General features: G+C 36.9%; 1 protein-coding gene across 1 annotated transcript in view; it reads left to right on the forward strand.

Moving 5' to 3' along the window:
- LOC139121274 (uncharacterized) overlaps positions 1 to 19,282 on the forward strand; it is a 67,103-nt gene extending 47,821 nt beyond the window's left edge. Inside the window, 12 exon segments of the mRNA XM_070686048.1 lie at positions 532 to 1,243; positions 1,245 to 1,406; positions 5,413 to 5,544; positions 7,062 to 7,126; positions 7,802 to 7,895; positions 9,748 to 9,768; positions 10,943 to 11,025; positions 12,708 to 12,844; positions 13,163 to 13,298; positions 13,695 to 14,198; positions 15,125 to 15,140; positions 18,315 to 19,282. Of these exon segments, the coding sequence (XP_070542149.1) occupies positions 532 to 1,243; positions 1,245 to 1,406; positions 5,413 to 5,544; positions 7,062 to 7,126; positions 7,802 to 7,895; positions 9,748 to 9,768; positions 10,943 to 11,025; positions 12,708 to 12,844; positions 13,163 to 13,298; positions 13,695 to 14,198; positions 15,125 to 15,140; positions 18,315 to 18,479 (2,227 nt within the window). The 3' untranslated portion in view covers positions 18,480 to 19,282.
- The last annotated feature ends 343 nt before the right edge of the window (positions 19,283 to 19,625 follow it).

A 19,625-nucleotide genomic window follows, 5' to 3' on the forward strand; every position in this document is an offset into this window, starting at 1 on the left:
TACGAGTGGGGTGTCTACTTGTCTAGGACATTGTTCAACCATTTTGAAAATCATTGTCTGACATCCCAAAACCACAACTATAAAAGGACTAACACCTACTTTATGAGGTACAAAATCATATTTTTAGTGATTTAAAAGTAAAATTACTTTTAATAACAAAGATCATCAACAATTTATAATTTTCTGTTACCATTATTTAACAACATGCTATCAAGAGTAAACAGTGATGTGTATATGTGAACAAAATTGATCTCTGTGATTTGTGATAACTACTTATTTAACCCTCTCAGGCCTAAACCCTAGACTAGCCCTAGTGGCAAGACCATTGCGTTCATGTTACGATCTGCCAAAGCATGTAGCTTCCATTTCACAATCACCTCATCTTACTTTTACCCCACAGACTTGGGGCAAATCTAACCTAAACCCCGCATATAAGGATAATTCAGGTATGTTACCGGAAAGTCAGGCTTCGAGAGGGTCAAAATTAGCCTTAGAATCTTACTAACTTTCTAGTGGGCATGTTCGTTTCAGGCAACCCCTTGCCGTGGTGTCCGATGCCAGGACTCACGCCAGCTTGACATCGGAAATTGAACAGAAAAACCTCATAATTGAGAAACTGCAGAGAGAAATGCAAGAGAAACTCCAGCAGAAAGACAAACTCTTGAAGACGATGCGCAGCGAAATGGACAACAGGATCGCGGAGAAAGATTCCGAGATTGAGGCGCTGAAAAATGAGAAGGACACACTGTTGGTGGAGAGAAAGAGACTTGAAAAGCTTAAGAGAGATCTGGGGATGAAGATTGATGAACAAAATAGTACAATTCAAAAGTTTTTGGGAGAGGCACCGCAGAGGGATGCAAACCAGCGCAAACTGAGCGAGAAAATCAACCAGCTACAGTCAGAACTCGCCACAACCGTTGAGTCTTCACAGGCTTCGCAGCACAGCTACGACAACAAAATCCAGCATCTTCAAGACCAGCTGACGGAGAAACAACAGGAAGTGCAGCAGATGGAGGAGATGCTGGAACAGAAAGAGGAGGAGCTGGAGAGGCTGAGGAAGAGACCTGTCTTCGACGCCGAGGGGATGGAGAGAGAGGTCACCCAGAAAATCGACTACTTGAAAAAACTCAAGGAGCGACAAGACACGCAGATCAACGACCTGAAGAGACGAGATCGCCCGGAAGAACGACCAGATGAAATGGTGGAAGGAGAAACAGGAGCACGAGATCCAGAAGTTACGGCAGGAGTTGAATGAGAAGAAGGAAGAGGAAGTTGCCACGGTGAAAGTTCAGCTGAAAGAGGTGAAGAAAGAATGTGATAAAAAGGATGGCATGATCACGACTTTGAAAGAAGAACTAGAAGATGAGAAACACAGTATACTGACTCCTAGAAGCAAACATATCACGGTAGGTTGGCTTTCAAACTCTTTGTCTTTTCACGACAAAGTAATTTTCAGTCTGCCTGTACTCCCACTCGAATTATCTCTTTAATCATACCAATACATTGTATGTTCAAAAAACACTGCTTAATTTTCCTCTGCAAAGGTTACCTTGCACTCCTGTGCATATGCACAGAGTTGACATGAAATTACGCTGATGGCACAAGATCTGATTGTGTCAAGTAAAATGAAAAATAAACTTAGGATATGGTTTTCTATGCTGATAGTTGAGTACTCATATTTGGTTAGAATGAAAATGTGTTGTCATTATCATATCTTTTAATAAATTGAGTTTTAAAGGGCCAGTAATGCTAAATTTTGATGATTTTTTCAGTTTTGGTTTGTAATGTCATCCGTGATTTTTGTTCTACTCCCCAAAGCATGTTGAGTATCAGCTTGTCAACTCAGCCTGTACATGTTTAAACTACGTTATTATTGTTGACAAATTAATTCTGGTCCAGACTAGAATTCAAATGTAAACGATAACTTTGCGTTATACACATATAGATGCTACGTTAACAAGCCAAATAGTGGGTGTTTCAACATGCTTTTGGGGCTTTTGGGAGTAGAATAAGAACTCGTAAATCACATACTTATATATAATCCCATGGTATTTTTCTCTGTTTGACGTCATCGTATACGAGTGTTTTTCGCGGAGCCGTACAACTTCGAGCCGAAGGCGAGAAGTTGTGCGGCTCCGCGAAAAACACGAGTATACGATGACGTCAAACAGAGAAAAATACCATGGGATTATATATTTATCACATGAACAGTCTTCTTATTTTTCTTTTGATGTGAATGGATCAAAATTATCGTAACAAATTGCATGAATTTCGTCGCTATTTGTGTTTTACTTACGCGGATTACTTTCATTTAAAGAGTAAAGCGGCCCGTCACCCAGGAGATACTTTCATTCATAAATCCCATCAAGCTGAAATTTGCTACATGAAATGGTATCTCCACCAACCAGACATACGGATTCTGTCACGTGAACCTGTCAATCATTGTCTCGCGCTGTACCGATGCCAAGGCAAGTCGGCCATCGGTACGGTGCGCGGTGGACATAACTTTCATCGTGCTAGCGACGGATAGCCATAGTATTCAGAGTTATTCAGAATATTTACAAATAGATTTATGAAGTAAATGAGACGACACGATCGAAACAGTAATTCTCATTCTCAGAGATGCCGTGGCTTTCAAAATATCACACAAGTTTACGACCTTTGCGAGCGCGAAAGATTCCGTTCGATGACACACTCATTGCATGTCTGTGCCCACAACGTTGCCGTCACCGGTCTCTGCCGGTGTCAACTCGTCAATCCCGATCTAGGTCATCAATGTTTACGTCTTCCGAACTTTGATGTTTGCATTGGCACATATCACGTCCATGGATACATCCTAATTTTGTTGACGGAAACTCTGTTTTGAGTGTTGTCTGAGTCAACTTTCGAAGTACATGGGATTCCACAGCGCTGCACACAGCTCGACAGCTTGTCTGCGCACAGTCGTTTGGGGAGCTATTCAGCGCTGGGACTATTGGCCCCATAGACGAGTAGCAAGAAATATGAATATAATATGAATTTTTAGAATGGTAGGGAACGATCGACGGTTGCATGATAGGTGAACTTGCTAATATTCACAGTGAAATCGGACACGGAATGTGACATGGCGTGGTTTTTATAGCCATTCTGTTTCCAGACTTGGGGTATTTCTTGCTACTCGTCTATGGGGCCAATAGTCCCAGCGCTGAATAGCTCCCCAAACGACTGTGGTCTGCGCTACAGCATTATGCCGCGCTGCAAGTTTGATTCCGAGCGAGACTTTATGGAGTTTTTGTGTGATTAAGGAAATTGATCGTTGTTAGTCGAATTACTTTAGGCTTGTGCCTCCTATGTCGCTTTCCCGAAGATTATACTGTACTCATTTATTCAGTTTGCGGTGTAGGTTTCGGTTTTATCGCAAACTGGGATCGCCAAGTACGACGTCCACACGACTCGACTGGAGCCGAGACGTTACTGAGCCATACGATCGTCGGTATCTCCATTCGATTCTCGGGAAAAGCTATTGTCTTAGCGACTTGAAATTTCGTTGGACAAATATGCTTTCTATGTTTCCATGTCTTGATTTATCGGGTCACCTTTATGTAAAAATAACGTGCGAGCTAGCACGGCATCGATCACAACAAATCTGTTCATGTCGCGACGCCTGCATGTATGAACGGTATCATGAAAGAAAAAAGTTACGGTCGTGACGTACAACAGGGGTAATTCGGATTTCTTATCCGTCCTGTTCTACGTCACACAGGTGGGAATTCGGGCCAGTTCATGTGATACAAAATAAAACGATGAACAATTATCAAAAGTTAGCATTACTGGCCCTTTAGTGTTGTATTGATCTAGCTGATCTTGAACATTGCTCTGAAGTTAAAATTAGGAATGAGTTCTAAGCTTGCTAAATCATCTGTAGTCGTCTTTATCATCTGATTCTTTTGATTTCCCTTCATTGCTGTGTTGTCTTTTTGGATGATCATTCATAGAATCAGGTAAGCTACAAAACTCTGTGATAGCTGTGCATGCTGTAGCCTTCCAGCAACTGATAGCCTTTGTCAGTTGTCATCTGTTGTGGTGCCGTAGATTTCAGCAGAGCAGTCTGTTGTTAATTGCATCTAGTATATTTCATTTCTCTGTAATCATCCTTCGCTACATACTACTTCTAATGACTGAATATTTTTGCTTCACAGGTCAATCAATCAAATATCTGATTGATGAGCATATTGATTGATTGATTGATTAATTGATTGACTGATTAGTATGCATACTGATTTATCAATTGATCAAGAGATCAACTGATTGATGAGTTATTGGTTTGATTGATTGATCGATCAGCTGCATGATGGATGAACAGATTGATCAAAATATTGATTTATAGTTTAGGTTTTCTAAGTGTGTGATTAGTTGATTGACAGCTTGCATGATTGATTGATAATTTGCATGCATCCCTTACCTCAGAGCTTCAATCAAAACGGCTCCTGCTCAATCCACTTATTAAGATTAATTACTGGATTAAACAAAATATCATTTTATTCACAATTAACATTTCTTTCTTGAAATAAACTAAAGGCTGTATGACATAACAATTACAATGTGATCACTGATTGGCTAACTAGAAAACATGTAAATGGGTTTAATAGCCAATCAGAAGTTGACAAGGCAGTATCATCACTTGATTGCTTGACAAGATAAATGTTTTACTTCATCCATGACAAGTCCTATTTACAATTAAAAGTCTTTCCATCAACTAACAAAGTTTCTAACAGAAGTTACCCCATAGACATTTTAATACCCAAGGCATGTCTTACCCTCTTCCTATCCCAAAGCATAGCCCCAACTTGTGAATTGGATTTGGAATGTCTAGACAATAAATGTAGATGAGGTATTATAAACTGTCCATGATACTGCTAACAAACAATGCCATGAACAGATTGTGAGATAAACAAATTCAGAAAAAAAATTTGTGATGAATTGTTTTAGGCATTTTGCTAACAATCAATATTTGCTAAAGAAACACATTTCAATATTTTCCCAATCAAAATCATCCCAGAGCAGTTTTCAAAGATTATTCTCAAAGACAAATTTATGTACATGAAACTTGCTGTAAGTTACAAAATAATTCTACGAATGCTCAGTGAATATTAATAATAACAAGTAGACTGGATCATTTTGACATGTATTTGGTGGTGAATCGACAACCATTATTTAAAAAAAAGTGAAAAGTTGCATAAATTCAAAATGAACAAGATGCCATGGTACGGCGCCAAGGTGATACATCATTCTGTATTCAACAAGGCTGTCATTTCATATCCTCAAATATAGACAATCCTTCCATGTCCCAAGAAAACCACTGTTCCAGCTGCATGCTTTACTATCCTCTCCAACTAACCCCAGCGGAATATTAATCCATTCGTTTTTGCTCAGCAATCGATGGACGAGGTGAGCCAGGAATTGGTGTGTGTGAAGGGGCAGTTGCAAAAAGTGTGGGATATGATCCGCATCAAAGAGAACCAACTGGAATACCAGGAGCAGGAGCTCACGGCGGCACGGAGACAGGTAGAACAGCTCTGCAACGACAACACCTTTGAGAATGTGATGCGGTCTCCATAGAAACTAGATCTTGCTCCATCTTCTCTGTTCCCCATACTTAACACTTTTTTCCCATCAATAACTTACAACTTCCTCATCAGCTTTGTGCATTACACCTAGTTTGACTGATTTTATTTTTTATTTCAGTTTGCAGTTTGTGCATATGCTATCACAGTTTATAGTGGTTTGCAATATTTCTTATCTCACATCTGATTTCACTTTTCTTGTGCCTATAGAGTATTTGAGTTTTTGTGTTCTCTTGTCATTTCACATTTCACTCTAAGTTTGCTTGAACTAAGCTCTTTTTTTTGCAGGCTTGATGTGTTCGATACATTTGCCTTGAAATGTTTTCATTCTTTGCAACTTTGCAACTGTCACCTGAGTATTATACTTTCACACAACAACTATTTGATCTTGAAACCCTCTTCAGTTTGAATGCACTGCCATGTTTGGAAGTCACCCACTTGTTCATTATTCTTCCCATACACTTCCCATAACCTATTTATGTCTAATGATTGAATGCCAATACAAATAGTTGCCATTTGAGTCAACGAGAGTTTGTGCCTGTAAAGATCGTTTTCCTATATAAAGCAAATGTATTTAGTTATGCAACATGTATTATATAGGCATTGTTTTAGTATGCAAATTAAATAATATTACTCATCAACAAAATGAAAATATTGATGAGCTTAAAATCATGCACTACATGTTCAAAAGTGCTGTAGGACTGTAACCCTATAAGGGCATTACGATGCATGGATGGATGAAAGATCAGAATTTTGGAGCTCTCTTTCATTAAAAATTCAGTTCAATAAATTTTCATCTGTTGACATATGGATACATAATAATATATTTATAAAAATCATAAATAACTCATTCCAATGCAGCATGGCGTTGATCCTTTAAAGGTTGTTTTGCGTCTAATAGAGCAAAATTAATTGAAATATGTCTTTATTCTGTTCAGCCTCAATTCCCCGTAAAGTTCAACAATTACTATTGAGAACCTTGGGTTTGGGCAAAGTCATGGTGGAGAAGGATTAGTGTGCACTCCAGATCAAGTCAAAGACAGCAGAAATATTTTTATCCGGTACAAAATTTTGATCCTGTCCACACAGATTTGAATCGGTTTAAAGAAGTATTTTACATTGATCACTGTGGTGGGCTTTAAAACCTTTTTCCTGAAGCTGTGTGTGCCAGTGCTGTATTCACATCATATTTCTTATCATGCATTTCAGTCAGAATGAACAGCTAAATAGAAGCACTGCAGATCCGCTGCTGTTTTCAAATTCACAGGAATTAACTGTCACTGTCAGTGTGAACTGCATCACATACATTACTCCTTACCATCTGCACAGAGTTTGCGTCTTACTTGCAGTGCTGGTTGGCTGACTCCATGAGCTGGATATTTACATCTAGCCAGAGTGAAAGTCCAAAGATTCAACTGTTTTAATTAATATATGTGTTATCTTTGCATCCCATAATAGGTGCAAACTACGATCGATGAGAAAGAAACGGAGACTAAGGCTTTGAAAGAACAGCTCCAAGTCAAGTGAGTGTATCTTACTTCAAGGTGACAAGTTCTTGAACACAAGTTTTGCATTTCTTGGTAACAGTTGCATTTGATATTTTGATTGCCTTACACACTAGAAGCTGAACATCAAAATTACAGTAATAAGTCTTATACCATGTACATGAACAATCACACACAAATGACTGGGTAAAATGTCATTGTAAATCAACTACACAGTGTGATATATATCTAGAGTCAGAAATTTGTCATCAACTATTGTGAAATTGATCATAGAGCCATAATTGTGGAATGGTACTTTTTTGATGTGTTCGAGCTTCTCTGTGCCAGCTACAGATGTTATTTTATCGAAGTGTTCTATACTTACAAAAGACACCATTTGAAATTGATCCAGGAAGCTATTCATGAGGGTAGAATTATATTCCAAATCTAGAAAATAAGTTTCACTTGATGCATTCTTAAAATTTCAGCTAAAAACTACCATACTGCGTCTCCTAGTTGTATGGTAGAATATTCCTTAGAGGTAGACATTCTGACCCTAAGGTTTTTTGTGATACTTTGCTGGTCTCCAACTAATGTTCACTCACTTAGAAGCCTGTTGAGCAAGTAGAGTGTTCAGTCTAGTTTTGGAGCAAATTGAATTTCAATTCTAGGCACAATCTTGATGTATCACTTCTTTGTTTTTTTTTAATACAGGGAGAATCAGCTGAAGGAACTGGAGCAGAAGTTAGAAGCTCAAAAGAATGAAACTATTATTCTTCAGGAAATGACATCAGCCATGGAAGATAAGGTAAGTCAAGGGATAATCTTCCTGAATCAGGAAGGGAAAGAAACACCTCTTACGTCATTGCTGTCTGCCAGGTGGCCAAACAATCCTGCATGGTGTTCAAGATTATATATAAAGCATGTATTCTTAATGGAATCTTATTTCCATCGTAGTGTATATTTTATTTTGTTTCCAAGCATTCTGAACATTGTCTTTACCCTTGCTCTGCATTTTACAGCTTCTTGATCACCACTATGTATGCCAAGCAATCTTTATTCATGTGCCCTGTGTTTCTAGCAAGGAATACATGACAACCAATCAGTCATCCTGTTACAACCTGTAAATCTGACAGTGATTTTTTTTGAGAGGACAAAGTGGATTGGTTCATTTTGAACTGAGTTTTTGTTTTTGATGGTTTACAATCTCTTCCCGTTGTTTTGACTGCTTGGTTTGAATTCAGTTTCCTTGCATTCACAAATCTATAATCACAGTAAAACAGCTTTTGTATGGTGACTTTTTATTTGCATTTTTTTATCACTTTTTTATCTCGTAGTCTTTTCTAGAGGACATTCCTTTGTAAGGTGAGATAATGCCCTGCCAAATTGCTTCTGTATGTGTAAAGTTAGCGTAGTTGTCTCTGTCGCTGTTTAATGAATGTCCTGTCCTTTTTGCATACTGTGTGCTCACTTTTAAGAAAGCCTGTCAACCTAGATGTCATGTAATTTTTTTGAAGTTATTTTAAAAAGAATGAAAATGTTGTATGTCTAATATCTTACCTTAACTTGAAATTTGCCGAGTCTATGAAACTCTGTGTTTGCTTCACCGAGGCCTTGAATGTTTCCATGTAAACATTACCAGAAAATCCACTCTATTGAAAGGCTTAAATTTTTACAGGTATCAGTGTGTTGTGCCATCTGTGAGCATCCTGCCAATTTTTTTCTTTTTTGGCAATTTTGGAGCCGCGGAGATGTTTTTCATGGTGCTTTTTGTCACTGTTTATACTGCATTCTGCCAACTGCACATGTGCCCTGTCCAGAATGCAATTCATTATTTTCTGCAACCACGGATAGAAAAGCACTGAAAGTCATGTATAATGTTTATTAACAGTGATAATTTGCTGTTGCTAGAAAAGTTTCATATCAAATACATTTTGCTCATACCGAACATAATTTTTTCTCCAGAACATCAGGAACTGGGCATATTGTATAAAGTAACACAAAAATTTATGGCTTTACATAAAACTGTGTTGTTTTTAATTTGTTTGTATAGTCATATGTTGTATATTCAAAATTGCTTGTATTATTAGCATTAATAACTCCAGTGCGTCAACTGAATCTTCAGAATCATAGTTATTATTAGGTTTTCTAGAGGGCCTCTTACAGTTAATAAAATGAGACCCCCTAAGATTATGTTGATCTACAAAAGAGTTCAGCATTTGTCCGGTCAGTGATAAGAAAAAATGTTCGAAAAACCAAAATCAAATTTTTTTTCTGTCAAATTTTGCTTGCAGACCTTAAATAAGGTCATACTGATAAATTTAACATGAATTTACATCTGTCAGTGTAATAATAAAATAAGTGTTACTATATATGTCATTCGAAAGATTTTTTACTTTTCTAAATGTACACGCACTGTACTTGCTTTGATAAAAGGGAACCTTACCTTACAAAAATAGATTTCATTTCTGTATTAATATGTCATCAAGTTACTTACATAATGTAATTTTGATCAAACCTTAAAAGTAATTTTTAAGTCTTGGATGAATTTCTGTGTTTGGTTTGGTGCTTTTCTCATCCAATCTCTTTGTTGACAATGCATGTTGTTTGTTAAACTGGCTTGACGGTGTATTTTCTGTCCATTCATTTGTTTGTTTCAGTCTTTCTTTCATTATTTACGGGTAGGTGAAGTGACCTTACTCTCATTGAATATTTCATCCATCCATCTAGTTTTCACTTTTCTCTCCATTTACAGTACAGACCCGTACTTTCACAGATCACAACTTCAGCATATTATTAAATTAAATCATATCATACTCATTCTGAACAGTCTATACATCCACCAGAATTATCATTTTCAAATTAATGACCACACATTTCATACTTTTAAATTGTCTTTAGTCTATTTGTAATCTCTAATTTTTCCCTCTAGATAAATTATTTTAAACTTCAGGCAGATAATCAAACTTGATTGTACAGTGCATGTTAATCGTCCAATAAATGTAGTCGCTGTATGTAAATTGCGGTTTTGCATATTATAACCCTTTTACAGTCAATTGTGAAATCTTGTCCGAACTTTCCGCTGGAAACCATCAGGTTTACCGGAGCACTTAGAGTGTACCAGTATATCTCACAGTTTTGACAACAAATTCAATATTGGTGGTGAAAGGGTTTTTGTGATGTAACGTGCATATCAGCTACCCATAGTTGCTGACTTGTAGGCATGTTCATGTATAGGCGTAGATCAATATAGGCACTGTCGTAATTTTGTAATATAAAGTCGTGTAATTGTGCAAATTCTGTTTGTTTCTGTGATTAATCAATGTTTGTATTTGAGTTGGCCTAAATGCTTTTGAATTCAGTCATTTCTGAACTTCAGATTATGTTCCAACTTTTATTATGGTGAAAGTTCTTCAAAAAATACTTCTGGAGGTGATAAAAGGCAACCCACCATATACAGTCACACTCAAGCTCATACACAAACATATATTTATATATAGTCACATGCAGAGACACACCTCTTGAGGAGCAAAATTTTCTCCAATTTAATGCCTCTCTGTCTTTCTTATATGATTTGCTCTAAAGAGTAAGGAATTTACCCCAGTTGAAAAGCAGGAAAAGAACACACATACAAGTGCATGAACCCTGTGAACTCTGACACCTTGATGACCTGTGACATCATCCAGAGATTACATCCAAGCAGGGTGCAATGGGTTAAAACAAGCACAGATATCAGATGACAACAACAAAAAAACAATCCAGTCCTAAGCAATATCAGTTTATAACAAAAAGATCAATGATTCATGCTCATAAAATCATTATTCATCATTTGTTTCTTTGTATTAAAATTTCCAGAAAAAAGCAGATGATGTGGTGCATTGTAAAGAATGCCAAAACAAAGGCAAGACAATCGGAAATCAGACAAGAGAAAGTAAGAGGTAAGTTCATCTAAGTTTTTACCATGTTTCAGAATTTTCATCTTCAGTGGTCTTCATAATTTCATAGATTGAAATTGTATATTTGGTGAAGAAAATGTTCTGTGAATATTTTACAGTGTATTTTGAAGGACTTTGTATTCAAGTTTTTCATTATCAATGTGTGTACACATACACCATGTTGTAGCAGTTACATTTGTCTTGTATTTTGCTACAGTATAATTAACAAATTTTACCGTCAGAAAAAAATCAATTCAATTTCAACAAAACCTTTTAGTACAATTTGTTTTCCCTTTTGCACTTAGTTTATTTTTATGCCATATTTGCTTTGTTTGAAAACATGGATTTCAAGATTGTATGTCAATATTGTAGTGCAGAGATATTTCAACAGTTTCAGTTGGTACAAAACCAGATGTGGGAATTGACTGTTTGCAGCAAGTGTTCATCTATTACATTGTTGAATTCATTTCATTTGAAGAGTCACATTGTATAATTCAAAAGTTATATGTGTTATGTTTACCACCCTGTTTTGAAACAGACGTCCCTTTAGCATGTTCTTCAACCACAACAAACAAGGGTAAATATCAGCAAGGAGTGGCTTAATTCTTTTGTTCAGCATGCTTTTTTTGATGTTGTGTGACGCCATACAGCTGAATCATATTGCATGGCTTGCTTTATTGAACACCATGCATGATGCCTTTATACTCAGCATTTCCACATTTAAGGGATGTGTCATTAGTTCTTTGGAGGGGGCGGCCAGGATTCTAATATGCAACTTTTTTCCACATTCCAAAATTCTATTATTTTGTTTTGACTTTGCCCAGCATGCATAATATTTACTCTCACTTTACATACCTTTTTATTGCCTAGCCTTCGTGTGAATTATTTTTCAAAAATCTACGTGACTTATAGTCTGCAAATACTTTTAGAAGTCTTTTGGCAGCAGAATTTTTCTATTTTTGACCAACCCTCCATCCCTTACTCATTTGGTGTAAGCTTGTTAGGGATGGAACCTTAGATCTTGGGAGGGACTAGACAGAAAGGGGAGACAATGTAATTTGTTAATGTTCCAAATTTTGATATTTTCTTTACTTTGCATAGAATTCATGCTTTTTTCCAGAACTGACTTCAACATTATTTTTCAGTGTCAAGTCATTTGGCGACTTTTTGCATAAAATAAAAGGCTACAAAGTTTGTTTTATGAAATAATAATTCTTGTTCTGCAGATTATTTTATAAAGACCAACCACCCCTCCTAAGTTCTAATGGTTAATCCCTTATGGTTATCCTTGCTTTTTCAGTCACTGTTGCTGCGCGCACATAAAACTTGATTTTTTTTCAATAAAGATTGTAGATTATTTTTTGCTGAGCATGTGCTTCTATGCTCATAAAGTCTGCAAAAATAATATTTTCTTTCTCTTCACCGCCGCCAATGAAAAGATTCCTCTCTTTTGTCAAAAATTCTGCACTCACAACGAAAAAGATATTGAGTTTCAAAATCAGAAATAGCTGATTTCATATACGGTGAAAACTGAATGGTGAAATTCAAAGCATTATTCCTAGAAGAAGAAATAATTTCTTACTATTGATTTTTCATCTAAAAATGTTTTTCTGTGATCACGAGAGAAGAAATCCTGTATCATTGAATCATTCATCATCTGAATTTATAATTTTACCCCTCTTTAGGTTGCAAGATGAGATAAATTCTCAGAAGGAAGAAATAGAAGCACTGAGTGATGTCATCAAAGATCTGGAACGACAAAAACAAAAATTATGCGTTGAAAAGAAGCGGCTCAAGGAGGAGATTGCAGAATATAGAGCTGGTGAATAAGTTTACTTTTCGAATTTTTCTTATTCATGGTAAAGGTGATCATAGGCAAATTTAAGATGTAAGCTTTGGTATGATTGGTCAGTTGGCATCATTACATTTTTTAAGGTCCTCCAACTGCCCAATCAACCAAAGTTTAAGAAAGTAATTTGGGCAAAAAATAATTTTACAGTTTGTTGATCTCCACATTTCAAATTTATGTTTTTTTTTTTACAAGCTAATGAAAAATGAAGTTCTGGAAACTTTGGTAACAAATCATCAGTTTTAAAGTTTAATAAAATTAAGTTTTATAGTTAATGTATTTTTCCAAAAGCTGCCGAAAGATGTGAGCGCCTGGAAATTGATAATGAACAGCTGATTGTGGAAAAGGAAGAGCTTTTGCTAATCAAGGAAGACTTAGAGAGAGACAAGGAGAAACTTCACAATCTCCTGGAAAACAAACGCAAAAGGTTTGAATGAAAGTTATCATGCATGCGTAATCTCAGTCTCTGTAACCATAGTAACATGCATGCGTAATCTCTGTCTCCATCTATTCTCCGTCTTTGTAGAGGCTGACTCAGCATCCATAGATTAAAATGCATGTAATTTTTGCATGCCAATTTTTTCTCATTTTAATTGCTAATTTAATTTCATTTTCATCATAGCATAAAATTACGCGTAACGTATGTAAATAAGCTTAGTTTTAGCATATAAATACAACCGTCTTTCTAATTAATTACATCTGCAAATCATCTCATCCTTTGGCTTAATATTTTAGTCTTTAATTCAATTATTATTCATTTTGTTTGATGAACTTTAATGTGTCACACTTTAATCACTTTAATTTATTTTTATTTTCAAAACAGTCGAAGCTCTTCAGGGACTGGTCTAGGTGGAAAAGCCACTTCCTCCCCAAGACAGGTGTCAGAGAAGAAAGATGATGCTAAGGGGCTGGCATCTCCACGGCAACAAGAGCTCAGTGATGCTACCCCTGTACAGAAAACCACTCCAGCTTCCTTGAAATCAGTTCCTTACCCGAGGCCCTCCCTGTCGTCGCCCCGGCAACTGCCTTCAACTCTGACATCCCCTCGGGCACTCTCATCCAGTCTTCCGTCATACCGTGAACACCAACAGCAACGAGAAGTCTCCTCGCAGCCATCAACTCGCCAGTCGCTTCCCTCCTCTACGACTTCCTCAAGTCACAAGAAATTTACACTACCGTCCACCACCAAGTTCAAGGCTGCCATCCCGTGCCTCAGTCGCGCAGTCTCTCCACCGGTGTTAATGGGGGACAGAGAAAGTCCAAGCCCAACACCGGAACCGGACACCAGCTCAGCTGCTGACTCTGCCCGGTCATCTTCTCCACAGAGGTAAGAAGTGATGGCTTTACAAACAATCAAACCTAGCAGCCATATTCTGATGCTGGTGTTTTCTGTCAAGTCTTCAACACAAATCTGTATTTGTGTTCATATCATATGAATGATTGACTAAGATGAAGATAGTTCACTATATGTGAATATGTCATCTACATCACTCTTCTCTGTGGCTTCCATCTATTAATTTTTACCATACTTTTTTCTACTTTTCTGTAATTTTCTTAAAGTTTTAATAATTCATACAGAGCCTTATTTCCATCATTATGAAAATAATTTCTTCGTAAAATGCATGTTTTTGAATTGTGAAACTAACTTCTGTGTCATATTTCCTAATGTGTCAAGCATGATATAACAAATTTTTGTCATCACTGCGATTCTATCAGTCTATTATTAACATTCTACTGTGATATTTTCTTGCATGGCATTTTAGTAAATGTAGAATAGTCCTGTGTGCATAGCATATAATACAGTACTGACTTCATCATATTGTATATTGCTTGCTCAATGTCACGTTTCATCCTCTTTTTTATTGAAAAATGACAACAATTTCATGTATCAATGCCTGAAGACAAGGTACGATGAGCAGTGATGTTGTAAATGGAAGTGATATTGATAGCTGTGCTTCTTAATTGACAGATCGGACATCTCAAGTATTTGCCAAACATTGAATTATTGGTCCTCTGTATTCTCGCCATCAGAGTGTGGAGCGTGCCCTTCACACATACCATATAGTACAAAGTGGTGATTTTGTGAACTTGTGTGACTTTAGATCTATCATAATGAGATAATTTGACAGCATTTCCATTGACTTGTGATCACTGCTCAACAGAGACCAGACAGACTTCTATAGTGTTTTCTACAGCATTTTGTTACTAAGTTTCTGTCATTTTACCCATCATTCATTGCTCTCCACTTAAAAGGAGATGTCGATTTAAGGTGAGCTCATCAAACTACCCATCTTTCTTTCTCTTTGTTTCTGCTCTGTATCATGAAAGGCACAGATGATTTTGACTATGATGTATTTGTAATCAAAGTTGACCAAATGGCCGACCATCTAACATGAAAGTTGGCATGACTTTTACTGGAAAGAATGTATTAAAATGTGTTAAAGCTTGTAGTTTGGATCCCAATGTTTGGACACATTCCTTTCATCAACCGTTCTTCTTCTAGTTTTGAAAAACTGGGGCTTGTTTAAAACCCCTAAATTTTCCAGTATAATTACACCTCATTTCTGTTATTCAATACTTTCAGAGTTGAAAATCATATGTGCCACTTTGCATTTTAATGTGTTGTGGACTGTACGTGACTTCATTCTTTGCCAGTAGCATTTAGTTTACATAATTATAAAAACATTTCTCTTGAGAATCAGAATTTGGAAGATTTTTTCTTACTGCTAAGATTTATTTTCATCTTGTAAGATTTATAGTGATGTATTTGTGTCGTCTGTAATCTCTGTCACGTCAGGTTGAGTCTTCCGTCGTTTCGAGGCAGCAGTCTAGGTCGACACGTTGAGATATACATGGAGGACGAAGTGAACCTGTAAATGAGCAAATAAACAAGAAACCAACAAACAAATCACGTTATAAACACCCCAGTCCCTGAACAGCAATTCCTTCCCATTTTGAAAAAGAAATTATTTGAAAAGTATACTGTATGTAGCATCTTTCATAATCAACTCCATATGTAGGATATGTCATGTAGATACGTGTATTTGAATGCACTATAGTATGACTGAATTAAAGGCACAACCATTGTCAAAACAAAATATCACTTTTTTGCACCATTAACATTTATAATCATATTAATTTTACATTATTTTGAAAAAGCTAATATTTTATATTGTAATATAAAGAATTAAAAATATATAAATTATATCTAATTTTATCATTTACAAAAAGCAACTTTTCTCTTTTTATATAAAACATATACAAAGATACTACAAGCGCTACTAAAGTGACATTTGTTTCAAGTTTACGCCTTCTCTCTGCATCATGTGGCTGAAGAAAGTTTTAGTTTTAAGTATCATAACCTATCAAATATGGTTGCCTTTTGACATTGTATTTTTTGTATAATCTTTATACATATCATTTTGTATACCGATGGTCAATTTTCGATCTCGCAAAATCGATAAACCCTTGTGACTGAATTTGGAGTTTCAAAGACCCAATGTTTATCACATGTATTCTTATAGTCTAAAATCATATGTACTCTTGTAGTCTAAAGTAAGGAGTAGAGACTTGTTCTTATACCAGTGAGTGTATGGAATGGCAAAGTGTAGTATGGTGAGCAATACAGTCATTGGCCATTACACAAAACAAACCACTCAGTGAGTGGAGCTGCAAAAACTTCATACCATACCTAGTATGGGTTGTAAGATTCTTTTCAATTGGTTGGCTTACAGTCCCTCTACTCAGTAGAGGGATTGTGATTGGCTGTTCTGGAAGTTGGGAGGGACTGTGATTCGCTGTTCTGGCTGATGGGTAAAAGTTGAACGAGACACTAATTACAGTTTGCCAGATGTAGCCAGGCAACCAAAAGTTCATGAGAACATCAAACAACGTACAAAAGTGGATATTCATCCTCTCTAATTTTAATCAGATCGATATGCGCTTTGTTTCTTGGAGTTGTATCAATCATTTCAACATCACACCTTCAACATCAGAAGTGGATTTGAGATGTCAGATTTTTTCAGGCCCTGCTCTAAAAATCATCCTTTTTCTCTCCATTTCACTCAATCTGCCCATAATGTCAGCTTTAAACACTGACTGTTAGCATCAAAATAAGATGACAAGTGTTACCAAAACAGTGCCGCTTAAAGTAGTGTACATATAATTGTTCATATTTATACTTAAAAGATTTTTTTTCACATGAAATATGTGTTTTACAATTGGAGTATTATGTGCTTTTATGACATGTCTGTATTGTGTATTGTAAGTTTTTTTGTTTATTTTAACAACCAACGCATGTATACATTCCTTTGAACGCTGCATGCATCTGAAAGTTTGACGTGCATTTGTTGTATTGTGTTTTTGTTGTGTATAATTTCAGTTGATGTTCAAAATTTTCCATCTGGCTGCCTAAATTGCTTAGCATCAAAAGTGCAGCAACCCAGGCTCTTGACAGTCCCCTTGGACCTAGTTTGGTTGTGACATTATGAAATGGCGGTATATGTGGCTTGAAAGAGAACGACTAAAACCTCTACTCAAACTTTCTAGGAATTTTTTAACCATTCTCTTTCAAAATCAAGAATAAATGTCGGGGTTCACCATTCAATATTTGGGACTAGAGAAAGAAATTACCCAAGATCTACAAATATTTGAAATTCAAATTGGCCATTATCCCTGTGTTAACTGTATGGGGAAAAATACAATTTTCGATTTTGAAAAACTAAGATTGTGTAAATTTTTCTTACTCCAAGAGCTCTAAAATGAGCCCAAACAAGTGGTAGATCAGAAAAGAATGTAAAAGTTTGAGGGCCCAAATATCTGTCCCAAAGTCGAAAGGCCAATATGGTACCACCATCCCTCACCCACGTGGGTGGAGGGACGGTGATGGTACAAGTGGCTGTCAACAGTATAAGTAATCCTATTGTGTTCTTCTCAGACCTTCCCTTGCAAGCCTGATGCATATTATATCAAAGGGGTCTACACTTTATCAAACAGGCTTAAAGGGATAGTTAAGGTATTTAGGGTGCTCATAATACATAGTTTTTTGAAACGGGTGAATTTGAAAGAAAGCGGACAAAAACTGGTGTTTTGACTGTGTTCGTAACATTTGAAAATGTCATCACAGATTTTTTTTTTGATTGAAAGTAACCAAGCATTTTTATGAGACACTGTGCGTGGCCAAAGCATGGGTCTGACAGCAGAGAGAGACAAGTGACAAGGTACAGTGTAACTCTAACAGCAGTGCTACAGTGAAACATGATACTGTAACATTCTAAAGAAATACTTGTCTGTACTTACAACATGTACTGTCCCTTCCCCATCCTTGTGCACAGCTGATTTGTTAACAGTTCTAGTTGTAACCATCCTGTGCACTCATTAAAATCACTAAACACTTACATGTTTCCCTGTAATTTTTTTCTTCTTCTCTTCCATGGTCATACAGGCATCAATCTCATTCCCAGACTACCTCAACCGCTTCCATGAACAAAATCAAGTCTTCCACATTCCCGTCCGGCCCGACACCCCTCCGACACCATCATCACCAACCACAGTCTCAAAGGCAGGAATCGTTGTACAGGAAATCCCAAAACAAAACGGTCACAGCTAACGCTCCAGTGGCCAGAAAGAGGAGAGACTGGAGACCCTAGAGCGGTCCTTTTAGTTCAGCAGATATTCTGATTTGAATGGCTAGTTCTCAATTTTAAGGGGGAAAAAACCCCAGAGAAACAGCCAAACAAATGGGACGCTTTATTCATGCTATTTTATGCATTGCATTCATCCGTCCATTCACTTTTGCAGAACCTTTCACCCCCAAAATCCTGACAGAAGTGGTTTGTTCCAACTTGCAATGCACTGTTGGATCACACCAGAACAGAATCAGGGATATTGGAGGTGAAAAAAAACCATCTGGCAGATAGATAAGCTCTGACTGTTTGGCAACATCTCATGATAAATTTACAAGTCAAATATTAATTTAAAACCAAAATTGCACTGTGATCTATGCCATATCTTGCTAAACTTGCTACATTCCATGTTAATATCATAACCAAATGCTGCATAATATGATAAAATGTATGCAATAATAATAATATATGTAATGTAAGTATAACAGAGGGCCGTAACATTGTTTTATATCTTCTATTCATGCTGCAAATGCACACTTTACACACTCGGCAGAATATAACCTTCATCATAATCATCTGTAATTATTAGTCCCCACGGACACCGTCCGGGGGGACTTATAGGTTTGGTCATGTCCGTGCGTGCGTCCGTGCGTGCGTGCGTCCGTCCGTCCGTGTGTGCGTCCGTCCGTTCACACCGCAGATATCTCTGAGATGCCTGGAGCGATTTCATTCAAACTTGATAGAAGGATTACTTCATATGGCATACAGATGCACGTCATTTGTTTTGTGATACGATCCAATATGGCCGCCAGGCGGCCATTTTATTACGATTTTTTCATGTACAGAGCCATAACTCAGGCATGTTCCAACCGATTTTATTCAAAGTTGGTACAAGGACATTGACCAATGTCATACAGATGCACGTCAATTTGTTTGTGATACGATCCAATATGGCCGCCAGGCGGCCATTTTATTACGATTTTTTCATGTACAGAGCATTACTCAGGCATGTTTCGACGGATTTTATTCAGAGTTGGTACAAGGACATTGACCAATGTCATAGATATGCACATCAATTTGTTTTGTGATACGATCCAATATGGCCGCCAGGCGGCCATTTTATTACGATT

This window comes from Ptychodera flava, chromosome 21 (genome assembly GCF_041260155.1).
Source record: "Ptychodera flava strain L36383 chromosome 21, AS_Pfla_20210202, whole genome shotgun sequence".
Lineage (NCBI taxonomy): Eukaryota > Metazoa > Hemichordata > Enteropneusta > Ptychoderidae > Ptychodera > Ptychodera flava.